The sequence below is a fragment of the Talaromyces proteolyticus genome (genome assembly GCF_021365285.1).
Source record: "Talaromyces proteolyticus strain PMI_201 chromosome Unknown BGW36scaffold_9, whole genome shotgun sequence".
Lineage (NCBI taxonomy): Eukaryota > Fungi > Ascomycota > Eurotiomycetes > Eurotiales > Trichocomaceae > Talaromyces > Talaromyces proteolyticus.
Window position 1 is genome coordinate 925,315 of NW_025764285.1, and position 19,988 is coordinate 945,302.

The window sequence follows — 19,988 nt, forward strand, 5'->3', positions numbered from 1 at the left end:
AATCCCCACCAGCCGGCTGGCATATAGCCGGTACCATACCGTACACTCCGGCTCTACAAGGAGCGCATGGATATGTGTAATATTCGAAATTACATTACAATGTTGGATTGTAAAGAATAGAAAAGTTAATTTTCGTCTACCTTGTACGCCATGCATAAGAAAACGTAGATAGAATACAACCATGTATGTAATGCCATGCCACCAGAACTCCAGGGTATCCAACTTTTATATGCGAAAGGTTAAACCTTGAGCATGTCCAACATGCCTTTCGTTTGCCACGCCTTCTGGGCCTGCTTGACTTCCTCTTGTACCCGCTTGTAAAGCTTCATGACTAGAGCATCCACCTCCGCCGACTGGCCCAAGTTGCCCGAATAGATATCGAGGATATTCATCGCGACTTCGACGCATAGGTCCACGAGCCGCGGCTCCATGATATGCTTATATACCCATTTCAGGATAGGCTGTAACGTGACCTCGTCGCGATTCATTAGAGCTTCTCGCAGGGCAGAGCGATGCCGCAATGCGGTGATAAGTGTTAGTTGCGTCATCTTCTCGTGTGCCATCAGCGCACGATCAAGGGCATCGGAGTAGAGGCCATGGCGGAGATCAGACTCCCACGCCGACTCCTTCTTTCGCTTTTTGGTCTCGTGGCCCTGGATGATAATGTCGACGCCCTCGCCGAGGAAATCTCGGCCGCGTTGTCTTCTCGCCTGCGCGTTTGATATGCCCTTTTTGGCTTGTTTCTTGTCGTATTCTTCTATGTTGCCGTCTAACAATGCCTGCATTTCTTTCTGGCGTTCTCGCTCTCGCAGTTTCTGCTGGCCAGAGAGCCGCGTCTTGATCGAGACAAGACCCGATTGCATGCCCACTGCGATATGCTTATCTTCCCTTTCAGGACCTGTTGTGAGAACACGCAAGGATAGAATCGGCGACGGATATTTAGAACCAGCTACCACCGACCAGGTCGTAGTGTCGAACACCTTGAGATGGCCATCCAACGCGCCACTCACAACACGGTCACCATTAGAAGCCAGCGAAAGCGCCGTAACAGTCTTCTGATGGCTCTTGATCATATGCAGCGGCTTCCCAGCAACCACATCCAACACTGCAATCTGATTATCCGCCGCAGCCAGGACCGTGGTACCAGACGGCATCGGCAAAACACTCTCAATTGCCGCACCCATCTGGAACGTCATCACGGAGCGGCCATCCACGCGAGGATCCCACAGTCTAACCGTCCGATCATAACTCCCAGAAACAACCATTCCACCGGACGCCATTGAGCCAGGCATAAACGCTCCGCTTCTGACATAGTCCGTATGTCCGGTAAAAGTCTTTTCGTTGGTCTCACTCGGCAAGCTCCATAACCGCACTGTCCTATCGTCGCCTGTGCTGAGCAGCGTTGTAGCGTCGCTCGGCGAAAACTTCGTCACCCACACGGGCTGCTTATGGTCCTTCCATGTTTTCAGAATGGCGCGCGAGTTGACATCGAACACCTGTATTGTGCCGGAATCGTCACCGGTTGTGAGTATGCGGCCGTCGGGGCGCACGTCGGTGCCTCGGACGGTGTCGTCGAAGCGAGTGATCGTCCGAAGCAGTTTGCGAGTGCGGATGGAGTATATCTGGACTCGCGCACCGGTCGAAACGGTGAATACATCTGGAGGCTGGGCGGCGGAGGGGAAGGCGGATAGTGATGATGGAATGGAAGGCTGTGTGATGAGGTTGATGGGATTGTTGGATGGCGAGGATACGAGTAAAGGCGTCTTAAAACTTTTCCAGTAGAGTTGCTCGGCCGTCAGTTTGGTGGACGGCAGCTGGGGGAGCTTGATTTGAGGGAGGGGTAACACCGGTGCCGCCATTGCGACCGTTGCTAAATACTGCGACAATAACTTTCGTATACTGGTTGTAGTGTTGAGCATCAGGAAAAAAAGTTGAGATTGACTTAACGCGGGAAGGCGCGGACCCACTCTCGGTACCGCTAGTGTCTTATTCGTAACCTGCTTACAATACAGAACTATTGATAACAGAGCAAAACCTAATGAGCACGCCCAGAGAGATATGAAAAGATATAACTGGGTATTAAGGAAAATATAATGGATATCTAAAGTCCGTATACAAAGGTATATTTCTTATCCGCATAGCGCTCAGAAGACGTTCGCTCGTTTTCAATTTGCTGGTCCGTCCAACCCTGAACCTTGCGCGCCTTGACTTGATTGACAGCCCGCAAGACAAACCGATAAGAGAGGAAACCGAGCATGGCGACGAAGACAAAGCAGAGGGTCACAAAGAATGGCACGAGAAACTTGGGCGCGTATTCCGCTCGGTAGAGTTGTGCGCCGACGACGCCTGCAAGGTTTCCGCACCCATTGACGCCGATGACAAGGGAGCGTTTGCCTGGTTCTGCACGCTTGTTAGTCTTGTCAAGTGTGGAATAACGGTTGTAGCATACCAGGGGTGTTTCCACTAAGCCAAGCAATGATTAGAGGAGCAGAAGTGTAGCTTCCAAAGAGTAAGATGCACAATCCGGTGTATTTCCCTCCATTGTTAGACACTGTAACGAGAACAACCAACCCAACGAGACATATGAGCAGTCCAACTACGATATGATAACCCCTTTCATGACTGCGTATATGTTAACACCGAACCCAAAATCATGCCTTTTCACTTACTATCGATCCGAGCTAAACGCAAAAATGTACAACCCCACCGCTCCACAAACGTAGGGAGGGACAGTCATCTAAAAAAATATCATGGTAAGCACTATTAATTCGAAAAATACATAGGAATCTTACCAAATTAGCATTCAATGACGTATAACCCATTCCCTTGACCACCAGTGGCAGAAATACTGAAAAAGCGGTTGGCGGGACAGAGGCGCAGATGTTAAAAAACAAAGCATACCACAATTTCCAGTCCTTGGCTGTTTCGACAATGTCTCTTTTTGAAAGACGGTCCGAGACATGCTCTATACCGTCTTTGCCGATTTCATGACGGATGTATTTCGCATTATCCCGCTGCACTCTCATCGTCACAAACTGTCGTTGGGAGCTTGTCAAAAACCACGCTGAGCCTGGCCCAGAAGGTAGCCAGAACCAGGCGAGGATACCGACAGTGCAAGTGATGGCGCCTTCGATTATGAAGAGATATTGCCATCCTTTCAGAGCGCCTGTGATTTGGAAAATCCCGTACGCTGTATACTGTTAGAAACCTGCGCCATTCCGAATCAGGGATAAATACCCAATGCGCCCGAGAAAGCACCTGCAATGGCATAGTTTCCATAAAATAATGCCAATCGTAGACCGAGATCAAAACGTGTGTAGAATGTCGAGAGGTAAAAGCACACTGTTGGAAAAAAGCCAGCCTCAAACAAGCCAATGAGAAGTCTCACTGTTATTAAAGCGCCTATGAAGAATTAATTCTAAATCTGGTCGAATGTAGGATGATTTCAAGTACCTCGGCCTTTGATAAACGCATGAGCAATAGTAGTGATACCCCAACATATCTATGATGGTAGGGAATGTTATTAGTTGTCTTCCAAAATCGACCTCCAGATTTAGACTAACCATGATAACAGGTATCCAGTGTTTAGCCCCGATCTGCCTCCCCACCGCAGATGACAACGGTTGAAAAACCACAAACGGAATAAAGAACAACGAGACAGCCAGATTCAAATCATCAGCAGTAGCGCCAATATCATTAGTAAAGCCTGCAAACATAAAATCAGCAACAAATACATATGCATCTTTCCATCTGCTCTTCACGACTATATTCATACCTTGCGTTTCTGCATTTCCAATATTTCCGCGATCAAGTCCGCTAAAGAGATATAAGAAGGACAAAAATGGGAGCATAATCAGATCCAGTTTTCGGTTTATCTCTCGGTTGTGTCGCTTTTCGTCCTCGTCTGAGAAAGTTATGAAGCCATCGGTGATTTGTCCATGGCTAGGTTTGCTTGTGCGTGCTGGCACAGGTGCATGCTTTTTGATTGCATTGAACATTGCCAGGCAAGCACGCTGGAATCGGCCCTAGGATCAATGTCGATTGTATGGTAGACCCGGGCTAGTATAGACTTGAAGCGTTGGGTATTGAATTGAGTAGGATACCGGTATGGCGTGTTTCAAAGGGCGATATATAAGGGGCGATATTTCAATTGATGAGCTCTGCGTACAACCCACAAACCAAACCATACAGCGACAGCGACAGCGATCATTTATAGTATCTTCTAGGACGTATAGGATCAATTTGCACTCACAAGCCCCGAGTTTTTGGACCGTGAGCTCCTGTGAATAGAATAGTTGGAGCCATTGACTCATTGACTCGCAATACCAACAGCCACCAAAACCAACAGCACTTCAGCTGGGATGCGCGAACAGGCCACGAGGGGACCCGAAAACGCAGGATCAGAAGCAGACCAATCACGTGCATGGATGCCTGGAAAACGGGGCCGAAATGGGGTAATGCCTAAATCGTGATAGCGCCCGATGTTGCTGTTTTGTCGTCCGCACTCTACTCATCATTTGGTCGGTAGAAATAAGCTTGGGAAGTACAGATGATGATGGATGAAGGGCGGAGCTAAGGAATATCTAAGCGGGTTTATATGCAGGTTTCAGCTGGAGAAATCCTGGCTAGTCCTTTAGTCTGCTGCAGCCTGCAGCCTCCATGCAGCTTGCACGTGGAGCTGGTGAATACGAGCTCTGATCTGCTAACAGTTTTAGCCTCAGATAAAAATTAATATATGATAAACTATAATATATTAATAATCCGCGTCATCGTCTAGTCATGCTTAACCTGTACGAGAAGGATCGAAGGTTGTTTGTTATGTTCTTGACTGCTTTGTAATCCGGTCCAAAATGTCAATCTCGTATTTAGGCGCCTTTTTGGCCCCTACCTATCCCTTATCCGCATCACTTACGCGTTAGAAATGCCCAAAAAAAAATACTATTAACATGATTGCAGCTGAGTGTATACTGCATATAGGTGAGGCTCTGCTGACTCAGAGCCAGACTCAGTTTGAATATCTAATAACTTAGGCCCCGCTTATCGTGGGATTGCCAGAGGGAGCCTCGATGCGGGTCATCGGGCCGCAGGGTGATTTCCGGGAGGTAAGTAGTGGATAGCTCAACGGCCGAAAGCACCCTGCTGGAAGTGATCGAGGTTGTCTGACTGTCAGACGACGCATGCGAATCCGGAGAGTCAGATGACATGAGTGTCAAATTTCGGAACCGCTCCACAACTGCGTAGAACTCTGCTACCATTTTGGCGCAATCCAGAGAGCATTCGTTCTCGCTCTGACCGGGGTTTTTGAGATCTTCTAGCACGTTCTCGATGAGCTGGATGTCCTCGGGTTGCATGTGTTGGGGTAGTAGGAGGGTTAGTTCTAGAACTGTGGCAGCATTGAAGGAGTAGTGGTAGCGTAAAGTTAGCATCATGACCGCTGGCCGTGATTCGACCAGCCCACAGATAAGCGATGCATTTTGACGCGCGGCGTCGACGCATCTTCTGACAAGATTGTCTGGAAATTGCAATCGTCGGTTGATTGTGCTGTCGACCAAGTAGAAAGAAAGTCTCGTCTTCACGGCTAGGAAAAGGAGAGGTCGGGTACATAATAGGACAAGCTGGACAAATATTAGCATGTATTATTTGAATAGCTATAGTTGATATGAGCAAATACCTGATTATAGATTAGATGAAGGATGATTTTATTCGGGTTCTCCGTGCTTGGAGACATAGTGATTCTCAAGCTTGTGGGCAAAGAATCTGCCCAATCTGTGAGTCTCGCTAAACACTCATTAATATGTGCGACGATTGTTGGAAGTCCCGCTTTCCGAGAATTGGAGCCGTAAATCTTTGATGTGACGTCCCCCATGATCAAGGCCAGCTTGACATGAGCTCTGAGACCATCGGGAGGCGGAAGATCTTCATCCTATTCAAATAAACTTAGTAATGCGGCAATAAGTGCTTGAGAAATGCCATGCCATAAAATAAAAGATAAAGGAATTTCAAGAACAAAATCACTATTGCAGTTAATTCTTACCCTTCCTGTGACCCTTTCTGGAAGACCAATACTTAATGATTCATTCTTGATACTTGAAGGTCTCCCAGTAAGACAGCTTACCCAGCTGTCGCACTTTTGTCAGTCATTTTCAAATATATGAATCGTTTAAAAGTGTAACTCACCGATCAAGAATGAACATATTCCAGAATTCTCTTCTCTGCCTCTCATTTGCAACCCAGCCTTCATGAAAGCCATGTAGAATTGCAATCCTCATAGCGGCACATATATAAGTATAAGCCGTGTCTCTACGGCCAGTGCCCAAAAGATAGTAGCTCATAAAAGTCAATGCTTGCATGGTAGTAGTCGTCGAGTTACACAAGACATTTCCCAAGAGCATTTTTGCCCTAGCGAAAAATGTTTCGCCTGGGCTATGCTCTCCTTGCTGTGCTGGGAAGCAATCAAACTGGCATGCCAGTGCCAGAGTTGCATTAAGCAGGCAAAGCCCCGTTGTCGCGACTCCTTCGGCTGCATCACCAGCGTATCGAAGTATATCATTTAGACTACCCCAGAAATAGATACCACCGCAACCGTATGGATCGTTTCTATCTTCTGTATACCCCCAGAATGCACTAAGCAGGCCAGTAATCTCATCAATTTGCGGCAAATCCAAGGCATTCACCTGATGAGTTGCGATTGGCCTGGAGTCGTAAGTGTGGATACGTCCATAGTGAGATCCGAAAGATGATGTAGACATATCAAGTCTCGAATCCAGTAAGCGGACCAAGCTACGAAGCTGGTCAATCCAGACACCCCCGGCACACGCTCCGTGAAATCTTGCGTAATTATCTGAATATCTTAGCACGCGACCTTGGGGAAGATCATGATGATCACTAGGTTCGTGATCATCTTCAGATTTGTCGGAAGAAGGGTGGGACATTGCATCTCTCCATTTCTGCACCAGAGATTCCCGTTTCACTGACGAAGGCACGCTTTCTTCCAAGCACCGGTTCAGAACAGCACAATCTGTTTTGAGAGCTTCGTACTCGTCTTTGGAGACGTATATTCTCTCCCCAGTTGCTGGATACATGCATTCTCGAGAATTTCGGGCACAGGCTTCACAGGGCCGTCCTCCGCTGCATTTTATACGTCTTACGTTACACGAATTACAACTATAGGCGGTTAACAGGGCGTTGAAAAGCTACATGAATGGCAAAATGGAGTGTCACTTACGCGCAAACCACACGGCGGCGATTTGAGGCCGGGACCTTGTGGCGCCGCTTGTTAGGGGGCAGCCTTTCGACACTGCGGCTATCAGTTTGTGGCGACAACGATCTGGTCATCGTAGAGGATGTAGGAACATTGCGATAGAACACACAAGTTTAATCGCATCTACGATTTACCCCAGGCAGGTGAGAACAATAATAATTGCGCGGTGATGTTGCCTGCCAGCCAGCGATGGGCGGAGCAAGCCGCGCCGCCACGTGATGTTGTATCATCGATGCCTTCGTGATCAGGCTGAAAATTTCTCGGCCCGCTAAACAAGGTTCGGCCCAATGAGAGGTGTCTATTTTTATATGATAGGGAAAAGTCGTTGATTTATATTGCGAAACTGGCAACTGTCTTCATTATATTATTTAATCCGTTTTTCACCAAGCCATCTCTAAGCAACGCTTCCTTTAGCTACATTTCTATGTTTGTGCTGCAGATCCAAGGCATTTGCTATGGCATTTGTTAGGGCACAGCCGGCCGCCCCTAACCCTAAGCCCCGCCTAACAAGCCACTATTGACGCCCCAATAATAAAGCCCTATTATGTCCTCAGGGCTTAAATCCAGCCCAGGAAGAACACGGGTCCGGAACGGAACTGCCAACTGCTCGTCCTACACGCGTGCCAAGAACCCCGCCTTGTTGTCTGACGTGGTCCATTTTTGTATATCAACACCTATTCCTAGCGGACTGTGCTGGCTTGATTCTAATTCTGGAAACCGAGTAAATTCGAAACCATGGTACTATAATTCCATCATCCGCTCTGCACCATCTGAAAATGTATGTATGGCTGACCGGTCTCGGGCCAACCAGGCAGATGCGTTGACAGAGGACCAAATAGCACGATTTAAAGATGCGTTTGCAGTGTTTGTAAGCATGATACTCACCTAATGTATGATTTCTTCACCCATGCGCTGACCTTGCTAGGATAAAGATGGAAATGGTAGGTTGGGATTCTGAGATAGGTACAATAGCTAACAAAGCCCACTTTGTTAGGCGATATCACCGCGGAAGAGCTTGGCGAAGTTATGCACTCGTTAGGCCAGAACCCTACCGAAACCGAACTTCAAGATATCGTCAATGAGCTGGATGTAGACCACACGGGCACCATCGACTTCCAAGGTATGTTATAATCTCGCTACGATCACTATATTATTATTATAAATTAGCTTACTCGCTATCTATACCGAAGAATTTCTCGCTTTCATGGCCCACAAGGTCGTGGAGACAGATGACGAAGCCGAGCTTCGTGAGGCATTCAGAGTATTTGACCAAGATGGAAGCGGCTCGATCGATGCTGAGGAAATACGACGTGTTATGAAATCCATCGGCGAGAACCTTACCGATGAAGAAATCGACGACATGATTAGGCAAGCCGATGCTAATGGTGATGGAACGATTGATTGTGAGAAATATCTTTCAACTCATATATCGACTGTGAAGAGTCCTATATAAACTAACTCATTTCCCTTCAGACGAGGAATTTGTTAATTTACTCCAGCAGGCTTGATATGTATCTCATCTGAGGCTTTACTGTTAGGTTATGCTACGGTTCCGCAGGGTTAGCTTTACTTGGTGTTACCACTTGCAATGTTCTTGAGAGACAGTCTGTTACTACTAAATCTATCTTGCTTTAGCGATAGGAGAATGAATTCAAGAATTGCGCGACCGTATCAATCGTTCGAAACATGGGCCTTCAGGACCTACTAAGATATTGACCACCCAAGCTCCTCACATCCAGAAAGAATAACCATGGGTATTGTAATACATTTCCCTTTCAGCATGAACGGGTAACCTGCTATCGCTTAAGCTACGCTAGTATACTCAACCCCTTTTCCAGCAGGAAATCTTTCCCATGTTACCGAGAGCATACTAGAGTACTTACTGGTTTCGGTTTAGAAGATCAATAAACTGAATATTCCAACAAAGGGAATTGCTGTGATATGTAATGCTAAGCGAACAAAATATATGTGAAGACCAATATAAAACCAACGCCAGAGCATTTGCCCTAGAAGCCTGGGGACCATGGCTTTGGGAAGCGAAGACTATAAGAGCTCCTTTGCATATGACGCCGCAGTTGCAGCAGCATAACCTTGCCATCGTTTATTCTTGTGAGAATCCGAAGAATCACATATGCCCCGGATGACTAGACACGGGAAATGATCCATCAGGCCTGCAAGCTTCCATCTCATAACACAGGATCCCAAACTCCTTTCCAAGCTTGTCGCGCGTTTGGGAGTCCCTTCATCACCTAATTGGCAGTCGCAATGAGGTCGTAGTAAATATAGGGTTCTACGGATGCTCGTGGATGTCGCGTAGACTTGTGACTAGACTCGCAATTTGTACAAGTTAGATTAATTCCTTGATGAATGTAGGACGGTTGAAAAAGGATGTCGTGGGCCTCTCCAGAGTAAGTCAACGACGATTTCATTAAAGGGTGAGCCCTTGCAGCGTTTTCTAGGTGGACAGTAATGTGGTTCATTGCCGACCTGTGCTTCGCTTGTAGATCTGAAATCGCCGTCAAGAGAACCTCCGGGGCTTGTTCAGTGTTCCGGTGCGATGAAACACACCAGCTACCAAAGTCTTCCCATAGTCATACTGTACCACCCCCCAAAGCTGGCCAGTTGGCTTACTGACAACGACATCACCCAGACGAATATCGAACGAATCGCTCAGTGCTCCACCACCGATGCCGACCATGAGCCCAAACTTGACGGACGGAAACGTGGGCAGCATTTGCTTCGCTGCGACAACGGCGGAGGTATGACCGTAAACCCAGCGGGAAGATACGCCATCACAATGTTATGGCCTTCTATCTCGCGGATATGATAAGTGTTGTGATCACCTTCAGGGCCTGGCAGCGGGGCATGACTGTCATCGAGCATTGCCATCGCTGCCGCCAGCTCGAGTGGCAGCGTGCTGACCCAGCCGATCGTATAGTCATGGTACGTCAGCTGTTTTCTAGACGATGACATTGTGGGGATCTCTCTCGCATTATGTGACCTTTTTGGTAATGGTGTTGCCAAAGCTAGCTCTCGCAGGTACCCACGTCTGGCATGACTATGAGCTTTTGTTAAGAATATATTTTTGAAGTTTTACAACACCATATAACTATAAGAACCTAATAAGATTTTAGAGTAGTAATAAGTAAGCCTTGAAGAATATAGGCACCAACAATTTTATAACCAGGTTATTTTTTTACCTGCACTGATCGTTGCTATTTTAGTGTGTCTCTATTTCGGAGCGGGCTAAAACGATTGACTGAGAAGACTCCGTTAGAAGCTATTCAGGAAACAGATTTCCATATCAATAGGCTTATCTCAACATCTTCTTAGTGTTGCTTTTCAAATAGTGATATCGACGAGTCCGATTTGATTCAAACACTCCAAAAACTTTCCTGCCCAAAGCGCCGTAGTGAATCATTTGCAATCATTCTTTTGGTGAGCATATGTCGCACCTCAATTCTCTTGTCTCAAATTTCTTGTCGAAACCAATGATTATATTCAACAAATTGCCACTCTACCTTATACTTTTATAAAGGAAGACCTTCTCCTGCGCAAAATGTCCTTCTGGTACATATTTATATTAGCTGACCGAACCAAGAGATTGAACATCGTTTAGACTATATTGGATCGTCACGAAACGGAGTAAAACAATAGTTTGGCTAAAGTCTATGCTTCTTTATCAACCCAATGCACATACAACAATATATAAATTTGCCCCCACCACATTCTGGTAGTTTCAGATTTTATTATAAGATAAAAGATAAGGTTAATACTACAACATACTTGCTGATTCCATATTGACAACTTAAGACCAAAGATATATTGGAGATAGATTCTATCACAACCTTCCGAGCGAGGATATTCGCTCACTAGATACTGGGACAAAAGACCAGAATATTGAAGATAATAATTCTCTCCAGTACTCTCTCATTCACTAAGGGTTGCCAGAACCGTCACACGTAACACCTTGTAGATCCCTCCTTCTCTGGACTAGTGTTGGCTAGTATATTTTCCTAACACTAGATATTAAGCCTTTTCTAACTCAGAATTATATCTTAGTCTAATCAAATTTGCTCCTAATCCTAATTGTTACTGAGTAACCTCACTAGTGCTTACCAAGTTCAACAGTAGAATTAGGAAATGTGCAGAGATACGATTACGGAACAGCTTCACTTTAATCAACTGGCATATGTTCATAGGAGGAATTTTCCTCAGCAAATATATACAAAGAACGGGGCATAGACAAATTGACCGTCAGCACAAGGCTGGTGAGTGATAAATTGACCCCTGTATTCACCCGGCGCAAGTAATATCTTTAGGAATCATTCAATGAGTGTGGTACAGGCTTCCAGAGTTTGTACAAGTTGGGTTTCTGCATTTAATTCAACCCCATATCTATGCCGTGCAAGAGCTTGCTGCGAGAATCCAGCCGGTCAGACGATTGGCAACGTCTGAGGCATAGCACGGTGTGCTGCCGAGACCGTTGTCTAGGTTCGAGTAGTCGGCGGAACCGCTGTTGTAGAGACGCGCAGCGGCATAGAAAGCTTGGGAAGTGGTGACACCGAGGGTGGACTCCGCCTGCGAAATGAGCTGCTGCAGACCATCACCGGAAGAGGTTCCGGCGGTGCCGTCGGTGATCATCTGGGTGATCTCGGACTGTGGGCATGGGTCAACACCAACACAGGTGCCGCTGCCATCGTGAGACTGCATGAGGCCCGGGTTGACGACACCATTGTTGGTGGTAGGCACGCGGACACACCCTTTGCTTTCCTGCATCATGATCGCAAGAATGAAGCGCTCATCGACGCCCGTCGAGCTGGCCACCTGCTCAATGGCAGTTTGGATGTCGGCAATCTCTGTCGATGAGTCGTCATTGCCCCATCCGTTCCACCCACAGGTATTCGGCATAACGGCAGCATTGACTGCCCAAAGATCTGACCAGGAGCTCCAGCTGGACATGTCAGGCCAGCCGGCAGCAACTGAGCCATCACCCGTGTAGTAGGTGTAGCTGTCTGATGTAGCCGTAGAAGCTGCCTCAGGAGTGGGCAAGGCGCTGACCAGCGCTAGGAGAGAAGCAGATGTAAGGAACGTTGAGCAGTACATGATGTATGCTTAGTTATTTGGGATTCAAAGGAGTGAATTGCAAAGAATGAAGTGAAAGTATGGTATCTTGGAAGCAAAGAGAAGGGACTGCACTGTATATTGGATGTATGAGGATATTTTCAAGCCTTTTATATGCGCACTCAATGGCCGCAGAGCCCGAGCAATACGGAAATCCAATGTAACCATCAGCATCGGCCTCACAAGCATAGCAAGGTAACAACTTCATGTTAGAGCAATTGCAACGTCCTCTCTGTGTTGTGGCCTAGGGTGGTATGTCTCTTTGGGTGTCTCCTCGAAGCTCAAGGATGCAGGCACATCGACGAGAGGGGCACGATACCACGGCTCACGAGTTAGGAATAGCAGTACGTGCAAAGCAAGGAAGAGAGTTTTTCATGAGCGTGTTATAGACTAATGAAACGAACAAAGATTTGGGTGCGGAATGTGGGAAATTTGACCGTGCCGCTCTGTCGTCTACTACGGGGAAGACACTTCTAAAGGAAAGGTTGGGGCATTTGGTGTTTACGCTATGTTCAATCTACTCAAGAATCGGCATAGCTCCCCTGTCCAGAATCTTATGGCGATTATTCTTCGACTAAAGATAACAGAAAGGCATTTAATTTGGCCATAAAGAAAGTGGCAGCCGTGCGACCTCATGTAGACAAGATACGCTCTTTTTAGAACATTGAGCATTGAACTGCAAATTCCTCCGCTAGTTTTGCTACAGTACTATGTTAAAATGCAACGTTTGGAATGACACTGAAAGTCGTTTCTGAAATTCACACGATGCAAAGCGGCTCGTCGTAGATAACGGGATTTAGAAATTCGCGCCACTACGTCTCAAATTAATTAGAAGCTTTATTTTCTAACTAAGTATGTAGCTAGCTTCTTCTTCCGCGAACGCTTATTGGAAATGGCCTATGAGATATTCGCCGGATCCTTAGGAAGTAAACCGCCTGATGTAACGTGGCTGAAGAAAGCTAAAGTAAGGAAGGAGAACGTCGACGACCACTCGTCCTCCGCCCTACTTGTTTTCGTTTCTTGGGGTTTGCACCACCACCACCACCACAACAAGCCACATTTCAATCGATGTGACCTAAAGCTTTAGTAGTCTACATGCATGACCGGATCTAGGAAAACGTATCGGGGCTTTGATTTCTTGATGGGGTTAAGGCACCGGCATATAGCTGCATAATATCGTAATGTGGATTAGATGGCGAGGCTGTCATTGGAATATCTATAAGTGGCTATTTAAACGATGAACTGAGTATTGAGTGGATTAAGCATTTAAATAAGCATATGGCAAAGAAAACGATGGGCCACGAATGCCTCCTCTTGATGACCACGGCTTTCAATATTAGTACAATTGATTTGGAAATATGAGATCTAGAACATTCTTAGCTCTTCTCTTTATCTTGATTAAGCTCTAAATCATAATAAAAACTAGCGGGCTAGTTCAGACAATGAAGGATTTGGGAAGAACTAAATATGCGACTCCAATCAGGACCTGTATTAACAATGGCTGACGGCCGATATATAGCTCAACAAAGGGGAAAAAATTGAACTAGGTAAACCATATCTGCTGATTGACGTGGCAGAACAAAGGACTTATGACTGATCGCTAGTTTTCTAGAGCAGCTGAAGAAGCTTGTAGAGGGAGAATGGTTTATCACACCCCTAGTTACAATATCAATTGATATTCATTCATGTCTAGTTTCTCCTTGTAATTACTAAACAAGAAGAGATCCTCGCAAAAAACAATACCCTCTCATCTACCCGTTTGGATTCCAGGAGGCTAACCCTACCGGCCCCTAAAAGGCCCCCAAATCTCCCAGCGGAGATAAACGGCTTGGGGCGAGGAATGCGTAAGTGTATTTGAACGTTTTAGCACTAGTTAGGGGCAGGCGGCGTGCGGAATTAGGGGTCTAGGCCCCTAAACGGACCCCCCTTAGTGCCCACTAAAACGAGACCTTCATAGCTTAAGCTGGATAAGGTCGTAAAAGTTGATTAATAATAATAATAATACAAGAAAGCTTATACGGACCTGGCGGACAAACTGAAATGGCCGGATTGGCTGCTGATTCCGTATCTCCACTCTAGATGAGTCCTACTCGGCTTATTATTTTTCCAGTCTAGTCATGTTATTCTATAAGAACGCGGCATGGTGAAGCATTTAGAGGCTTCACCTGTGGCGTTTATGCGCCACATGGTCATCTGAGCCTGTCGGTGATTATTCCTTAATCCTGATTTGTCTTAGTGTCTCCGGTATTGTGCGTTGCTTTAGCCAAGCTTTCTCTGATGCATAAACTCTTCCTGTCTGATCTTGGATATCTTCCTCCTTAGCTTCGCGCAGGAAGACGCTGGCGAATGAAGTCACCAGCGGCGCGTTGCTGGCTTGTATGGACAGTTGTGAGATGATAAGCCTGCCACCAGCCAGTTCGGCAATGCATGTCGGAGGGCGACAGCTCGCCAGTGGTCCAGCGTGATTTCTCATCTCTTCTCTGGCTGATTAAAATGTCCCATATCACCTCCCAGCTCGAGCCACCACCGCGCTTTCTTGGCGAGGTCAATCTTGCGCTCGGGATAATTGGCCTCGATCACCAAGGGCCATTTCATAGATCGATGTTTGGGAAGTACTCGCGGCTTGATGGATCCACTCGTACATCTTGAGGCAAAACACTCGATCAGGGTTATATATTCTCTTTCTTAGGCACTCTTTAATAGATTCTTTCCTAATATATTTCTTAATTATTTCTCCTATTCAATATTCGCCATGTGGGTAACATGGACCGGCCTCTTGATATCCATGCCATCCATACATGCATTAACCATCCAGCCCATCAAGCGCACCTCAATGGTGATGGTAACCTCTACCTACGTCATCATCATCGCCATGACTTCCACCTCCGCAATCCCCATCACCTCGATGGCGATGACGTGCACTGTCGGGGGCAGCGCTCCCACCAGCACATGTGCCAGCTCCGGACCAAGGGGACGATGTACTGGCAGGAATCGTGTGACGAAACCTCTGCGGTCGGCGGGACGGTCAACGTTGCACTGAACCCGTACACCCACCTACCTAATATCTAGGAATGCTACATCTACTGCTCCATCGTCTCCGGCGTGTGCAATAGAGTCAATTACTTCCCATCGCTGACCTCCTGCTAGTATCTCACGGGGACTTAGCGTCCAGGCCCTCGTGGCGCACACGCTGAATCCGTGTGTACAGACAGTCACCGAATTATCAACGCTGCTGATGACGCAGACCATGGCGGAGGAGTATACTGCTGTCTATACTTGTACTCTCTCGTCGACCTCCCGGTTGTTCTCGTCGCAAGGTTCACCGACAGTGTCACTATCATCATCGCAGGCCTCATCCTTCCCTTCGATGCTCCACCTCGGTTCGTTTGTCTTCAGTCGTAGTTTTGTCTAGCTCTATTCCCAGCTCTATCACTCGTTCCTCATCTATTTTCAACTCTGCAGCTTCTGCATAAGTTAGCAGCTCCAGTGCATTTCCGTTCTCAGTTGGTTCATCTTTACACTCTTCTAGCAATGTATCGGTAAAATGGAGGTCTTCATCATCGAGACGTTGGCCTCAATCACGACCACAGCCAGCGAGGATTGATATACTTCAGTCATCCTCACACCCACCGCCACCATCACTGCGTGCCCTTTTTCCGTCACCAACTGTCCTACGAGAGAAAGGATTACGTATCCAACCACAGAGACTGTCAAAGAGACTGGTTCTAGATTCATTATGTCTACTGTTCTCACCACCTGTGTCGTCACAGTCGCTGCCTGTCCGTATGACATCGCCGGCTGTCCTGCGTGTGTGAATAGCACGTTCGTCACCCGAAACCGTGATCGATTACACAACCGTCTGTCCTGTCACGCACACTTTTGTTTCGGAATTATCGTCTGGGAAAGGATCAGAAACAGCTGGAGTGGGCTTATTAGGACAGGCTGGAGTAGAAACAAACAGCTCCATAATTGCTATATCCGCATCTGCCATAGAGATAGTGTACGAGTCTGGACAGCCGACTGGATTGCCCTCCAACTCATCAGGGCAACCTGGAAACTCTAGATCAGAAGCAACCAGTACGACAGTTACAGTCTCAACCACGGCCTCGCCCTTGTCAACAGTGCAAGCAGTGTCTATCATGAGCTCAGATAGCACGGCTGTTGTTCTTCCGTATATCCAGTCTACTCACAGCTCATTCAGCTCTAGTTCCACCCAATGCACAAGCAGGAGCGCACCTGGGGCAGTCTTTACCGGTGCAACATCAGCGGCGCAGTGGACTCTACTCCAGCACCTCATGTTTCTATTGCTTATGGTAGTGGTATATGTGCTTTAGTGTATAAAGATACTAAATTAATATTAATTTTTTGATACTTTTAGGTAGTAGCCTTAAGCCAGTCTATAGGCCCTTAGGGTTCGCGTGGCACGTGCTACGGAGTGGCATGTGGCCCACATCATGCTTTTTTCAAAGCCAATTCCCAGGTTCGATATTCATAGACAACTTGTAGGCCTACAGTATAGTTGACAATAAAGTTTACAGCACACCTTCAGGTTAGGATGTCGAATCATTGAAGATCTAGGAAAACCTTCAATAATTTCTCATAATCCGGTGTCCCTAGACCTGTGACTGGATCCCAACCCGCAGTCGCATTGAAGCCGCCAGTGTTACAAGCAGCGTTATTTCCGAGTATGACATCGTTAAATGCCTGTGGATTTGCATAGATGACTGGATTGATAAAACCTACTGGGCCTTTTCCCACGTCTAGCCGCTTATCGTTAATCAAAGCCAGGATTGCTGCAACAATGGGAGTCTGTAAATTTAATAATTAGTATTATTAGCGAATTTGGGAACTTTGAGAGAGCAATAACTTACCGCGGCAGACGTTCCACCGCCCGATGTCCAGATACCATTGGAGGCGACAACAGTATTCACAGCATTCGCGGCTAGATCAGGTATAGCGCGGGCTTTTTTGGTAGTATTAAATGTGCCATCGGGATAGCCAGTGGATGTGTGATTAAACCAATCCAAGACGGCTTTTTTCTGGTAAGTTGGCATAGAGAAAACATTGCTGAATCCGCCACCACTGAGTCCATACGCCACCTCTGAGTCATATACGGTGTTGTTGAAGTTGATGGCACTGCCTCCGACAGCCGTCACCCACGGACAGGTAGCTGGAAACGCCGGCGTGAAGAGTGTACTGCCGGGTGGATCGTTGGGAGCACCACAGCCTACAGCCTGTGGACCACCCACTCCATAATCGTCCGAAGCGAAAAGGAAAGTGGATCCTTGCATGGTGAGTTTCATGAATTCGGTACACATACGACGCTGATAAGCTAACGATGCGGCATCGGTTTCCTCAATACTAGCTAGGGAGAGTGAGTAGACGTATGCAGATGGCGCAGTACCACAATCTGCCGTATGGTTATAAGGTTTTCCGCCATTGGAGGTTGCGTTACTATTATCTGGATAGACAGGGTCCTGGCCTGCAACATCGCCACCCTCGAAAGTGCAATAAGAGGCATCCAGGGCATCGAGCCATAGACCGAAACTTCCCCCATGGTATTGGTCGCCGACAGTATACACACTGACATTCAGATGACCAACAAGTGACATGGCGAGCTCAAGGTCCATGTCAGCTTCCAGCAGTCCGTCAAAGTAGGTGAAGTTTTCCGTGTACTGTGGCACTCCCCCATCGATGCCAATGGGAAAGGGGAATTTTCCGACCATAGATTTGCTGTAGTTTGAGAAGAAAAGATCAAGATCAATCTGTGAATATTGCCCTTCTGGACTAAGTTCAACGATACCGAGAGCGTTGTCCCGATTGGTTGAATTTAAAGGCAGGGGAATGTTGTACAGCTTCCGAATGCAAGCCGGGGTTATTGCCTGCTCACAATTAGAAAGATCGTCGGGGTCGCTATTCATAAGCTGCTCAGGCAAAGGCACTACATCGGCAGAAATGGTCGACGATCGCTCTGCTCGACGCGGTATAAGTTGAGTTGGCGTAATGAAATCAATATATGTCTGCACGGATTCGGGGACGCTGTAAGAGTCGCATGAAATATGATAATTTCCTGTAAGAGTATCATGGTAGACATGGAACTCTGTCTTTAATAAAGATGCCACATCATCAAAGTTGGTGCGAACTTTGAACCATGACTTGTCCGTGGACAGTGAGATGGCCGCTTCAGAAATTCCTTCAGTCGTCAGCCAATTCTTCACGGCTTCAATGGCGCTATCAGACGGCGCAAACTCCTTTGAAATACGGTCGACGGTCCAATGTTGACCATACGAAGGCGAATCCGGCTGGGATATACCCATCAATGCCTGCTCTGCGACGTCGAGGTTTTGATGTGTCAACGCGATGCGCATGACGATATCTTGTGAAGTCATAGCCCTGCTGTATAGCTTGAGCGGTGATCGCTTTTGCCACCTGCTGGATATCTGCGAGCGCTCTTCATGAACAACATAGGGGAACGGTGATGCGCTCACAATCGCACCGCCCAATAATGCAGTGGCGATGATAAAACGACCTAATCGCATTATGGGACTTCAATTTATACAAATTTACCAAATTTGAATGATAGTCACCGTTATTCTTTGATGTTTGTAGAAATAGCCTTGGGTTCTGTTCATTTCAAATTTCGCAATCGGCCAATGGCTGCTTCAAAAGTTCGGCTGACAGTAGGCTTGCTCCTTTCATCAGACCCTCATGCTAGTATTACCATAGATATATTTGAACACTAGCGCTACAACACTAGTACTAAATTACGGTGTTTAAACCAAACATACTCAATATCAAATGCTTACTTGGATTAGGGTTTGACAACATCTGAGACATATAGACGCTAAGGACTGTGATTTACGTACATTATGTAGATCGGTTTGTATCATGCAGGGGACTGATTAGCACCTTTGAATTAAATACGGCTAAAATTGAAAAAAAGAAAAAATGTACTCGTTAAAGGCCAGCTCGTTTCACGATGCACTAAAATACTTCAGTTTCTTCTGGGAATGGATTTCATTATTGTCGTATTTGTATTAAAATGATTCAGCAAAGTGTACCCGGGTCAAAATGCGCGAAGGTTGGCAGGAGATAAATTTTTATTAATAGCTTCGAATGTAACCTCTATACGATATAACAACTGATTACATTACAATCGATCAAAGTCTTGAACACAGATAACATAAACACTCTCCGGATTAAATGCCACACCAAGCTCAATACAGGCGTTGTCTGTACTAATATTTGTAAACGCTCTGAGCGGTTCTCCGTCACATGTAGGGGTCTGGTAAAATATTGCTTGTAATTCCAATTCACTCTCGTCACAACCAACTCTTTGATACAGGTTCATACTTTGAACATTCGACTTGCCCAGTGCATAGCAACTTCCATTATTAGGGATGCTGATATTACCAGAGGTTAGGTAGCAGCTTGGTTCCATATAGGGTGAATAAGTGACTGCTGTGGTATCGGCTGCTACCGTGAGAGAATGAAAGGCGATGGCCAATAACGAAACGGGGACCGAGAGTAACGACATAGTCTATATCTTGATATTAATTGACGAGTTAGCTCAAAACTCTCTGGTAGTGAGATCTATATTGGT

At 46.6% G+C, this 19,988-nt stretch overlaps 9 protein-coding genes across 9 annotated transcripts; 1 reads left to right on the forward strand and 8 right to left on the reverse strand.

Moving 5' to 3' along the window:
* Positions 1 to 107: 107 nt before the first annotated feature.
* Positions 108 to 1,903, reverse strand: BGW36DRAFT_383883 (putative small nucleolar ribonucleoprotein complex subunit Utp15). The gene has a single exon (XM_046216731.1). The coding sequence runs from the start codon at positions 1,857 to 1,859 to the stop codon at positions 240 to 242; it is 1,620 nt and encodes a 539-aa protein (XP_046069537.1). The 5' UTR covers positions 1,860 to 1,903; the 3' UTR covers positions 108 to 239.
* A 198-nt stretch (positions 1,904 to 2,101) lies between these two features.
* BGW36DRAFT_429898 (major facilitator superfamily transporter) lies at positions 2,102 to 3,998 on the reverse strand (the record flags this gene model as incomplete). Its single annotated transcript, XM_046220755.1, has 8 exons — positions 2,102 to 2,400; positions 2,450 to 2,622; positions 2,670 to 2,737; positions 2,793 to 3,190; positions 3,238 to 3,402; positions 3,454 to 3,502; positions 3,564 to 3,706; positions 3,776 to 3,998. 8 exons carry the CDS (start codon positions 3,996 to 3,998, stop codon positions 2,102 to 2,104), a joined length of 1,518 nt encoding a protein of 505 aa, XP_046069538.1.
* A 723-nt stretch (positions 3,999 to 4,721) lies between these two features.
* On the reverse strand, positions 4,722 to 7,469 carry BGW36DRAFT_212104 (fungal-specific transcription factor domain-containing protein). The gene is made up of 5 exons (XM_046209936.1): positions 7,226 to 7,469; positions 6,178 to 7,164; positions 6,035 to 6,119; positions 5,672 to 5,923; positions 4,722 to 5,615 (listed from the first exon to the last, which is right to left on the reverse strand). The coding sequence occupies exons 1-5, from the start codon at positions 7,333 to 7,335 to the stop codon at positions 5,019 to 5,021; spliced, it is 2,031 nt and encodes a 676-aa protein (XP_046069539.1). The 5' UTR covers positions 7,336 to 7,469; the 3' UTR covers positions 4,722 to 5,018.
* A 179-nt stretch (positions 7,470 to 7,648) lies between these two features.
* On the forward strand, positions 7,649 to 9,250 carry BGW36DRAFT_383889 (putative calmodulin). The gene is made up of 6 exons (XM_046216732.1): positions 7,649 to 7,999; positions 8,073 to 8,129; positions 8,187 to 8,202; positions 8,256 to 8,381; positions 8,452 to 8,664; positions 8,735 to 9,250. Exons 1-6 carry the CDS (start codon positions 7,997 to 7,999, stop codon positions 8,767 to 8,769), a joined length of 450 nt encoding a protein of 149 aa, XP_046069540.1. The 5' UTR covers positions 7,649 to 7,996; the 3' UTR covers positions 8,770 to 9,250.
* Positions 8,962 to 10,234, reverse strand: BGW36DRAFT_454308 (nucleoside phosphorylase domain-containing protein; the record flags this gene model as incomplete). The annotated part of the gene is made up of 5 exons (XM_046221898.1): positions 8,962 to 9,432; positions 9,455 to 9,501; positions 9,581 to 9,797; positions 9,830 to 9,998; positions 10,028 to 10,234. The coding sequence occupies 5 exons, from the start codon at positions 10,232 to 10,234 to the stop codon at positions 9,305 to 9,307; spliced, it is 768 nt and encodes a 255-aa protein (XP_046069541.1). The 3' UTR covers positions 8,962 to 9,304.
* Positions 10,235 to 11,659: 1,425 nt separating this feature from the next.
* Positions 11,660 to 12,367, reverse strand: BGW36DRAFT_399106 (uncharacterized protein; the record flags this gene model as incomplete). Its single annotated transcript, XM_046218483.1, has 1 exon — positions 11,660 to 12,367. One exon carries the CDS (start codon positions 12,365 to 12,367, stop codon positions 11,660 to 11,662), a length of 708 nt encoding a protein of 235 aa, XP_046069542.1.
* A 3,370-nt stretch (positions 12,368 to 15,737) lies between these two features.
* On the reverse strand, positions 15,738 to 16,682 carry BGW36DRAFT_429903 (uncharacterized protein; the record flags this gene model as incomplete). Its single annotated transcript, XM_046220756.1, has 4 exons — positions 15,738 to 15,958; positions 16,016 to 16,188; positions 16,237 to 16,567; positions 16,622 to 16,682. 4 exons carry the CDS (start codon positions 16,680 to 16,682, stop codon positions 15,738 to 15,740), a joined length of 786 nt encoding a protein of 261 aa, XP_046069543.1.
* A 266-nt stretch (positions 16,683 to 16,948) lies between these two features.
* Positions 16,949 to 18,924, reverse strand: BGW36DRAFT_345739 (peptidase S8/S53 domain-containing protein; the record flags this gene model as incomplete). The annotated part of the gene is made up of 2 exons (XM_046213203.1): positions 16,949 to 17,194; positions 17,257 to 18,924. The coding sequence occupies 2 exons, from the start codon at positions 18,922 to 18,924 to the stop codon at positions 16,949 to 16,951; spliced, it is 1,914 nt and encodes a 637-aa protein (XP_046069544.1).
* Positions 18,925 to 19,535: 611 nt separating this feature from the next.
* BGW36DRAFT_361707 (uncharacterized protein) lies at positions 19,536 to 19,922 on the reverse strand (the record flags this gene model as incomplete). The annotated part of the gene is made up of 1 exon (XM_046214297.1): positions 19,536 to 19,922. One exon carries the CDS (start codon positions 19,920 to 19,922, stop codon positions 19,536 to 19,538), a length of 387 nt encoding a protein of 128 aa, XP_046069545.1.
* Positions 19,923 to 19,988: the final 66 nt, after the last annotated feature.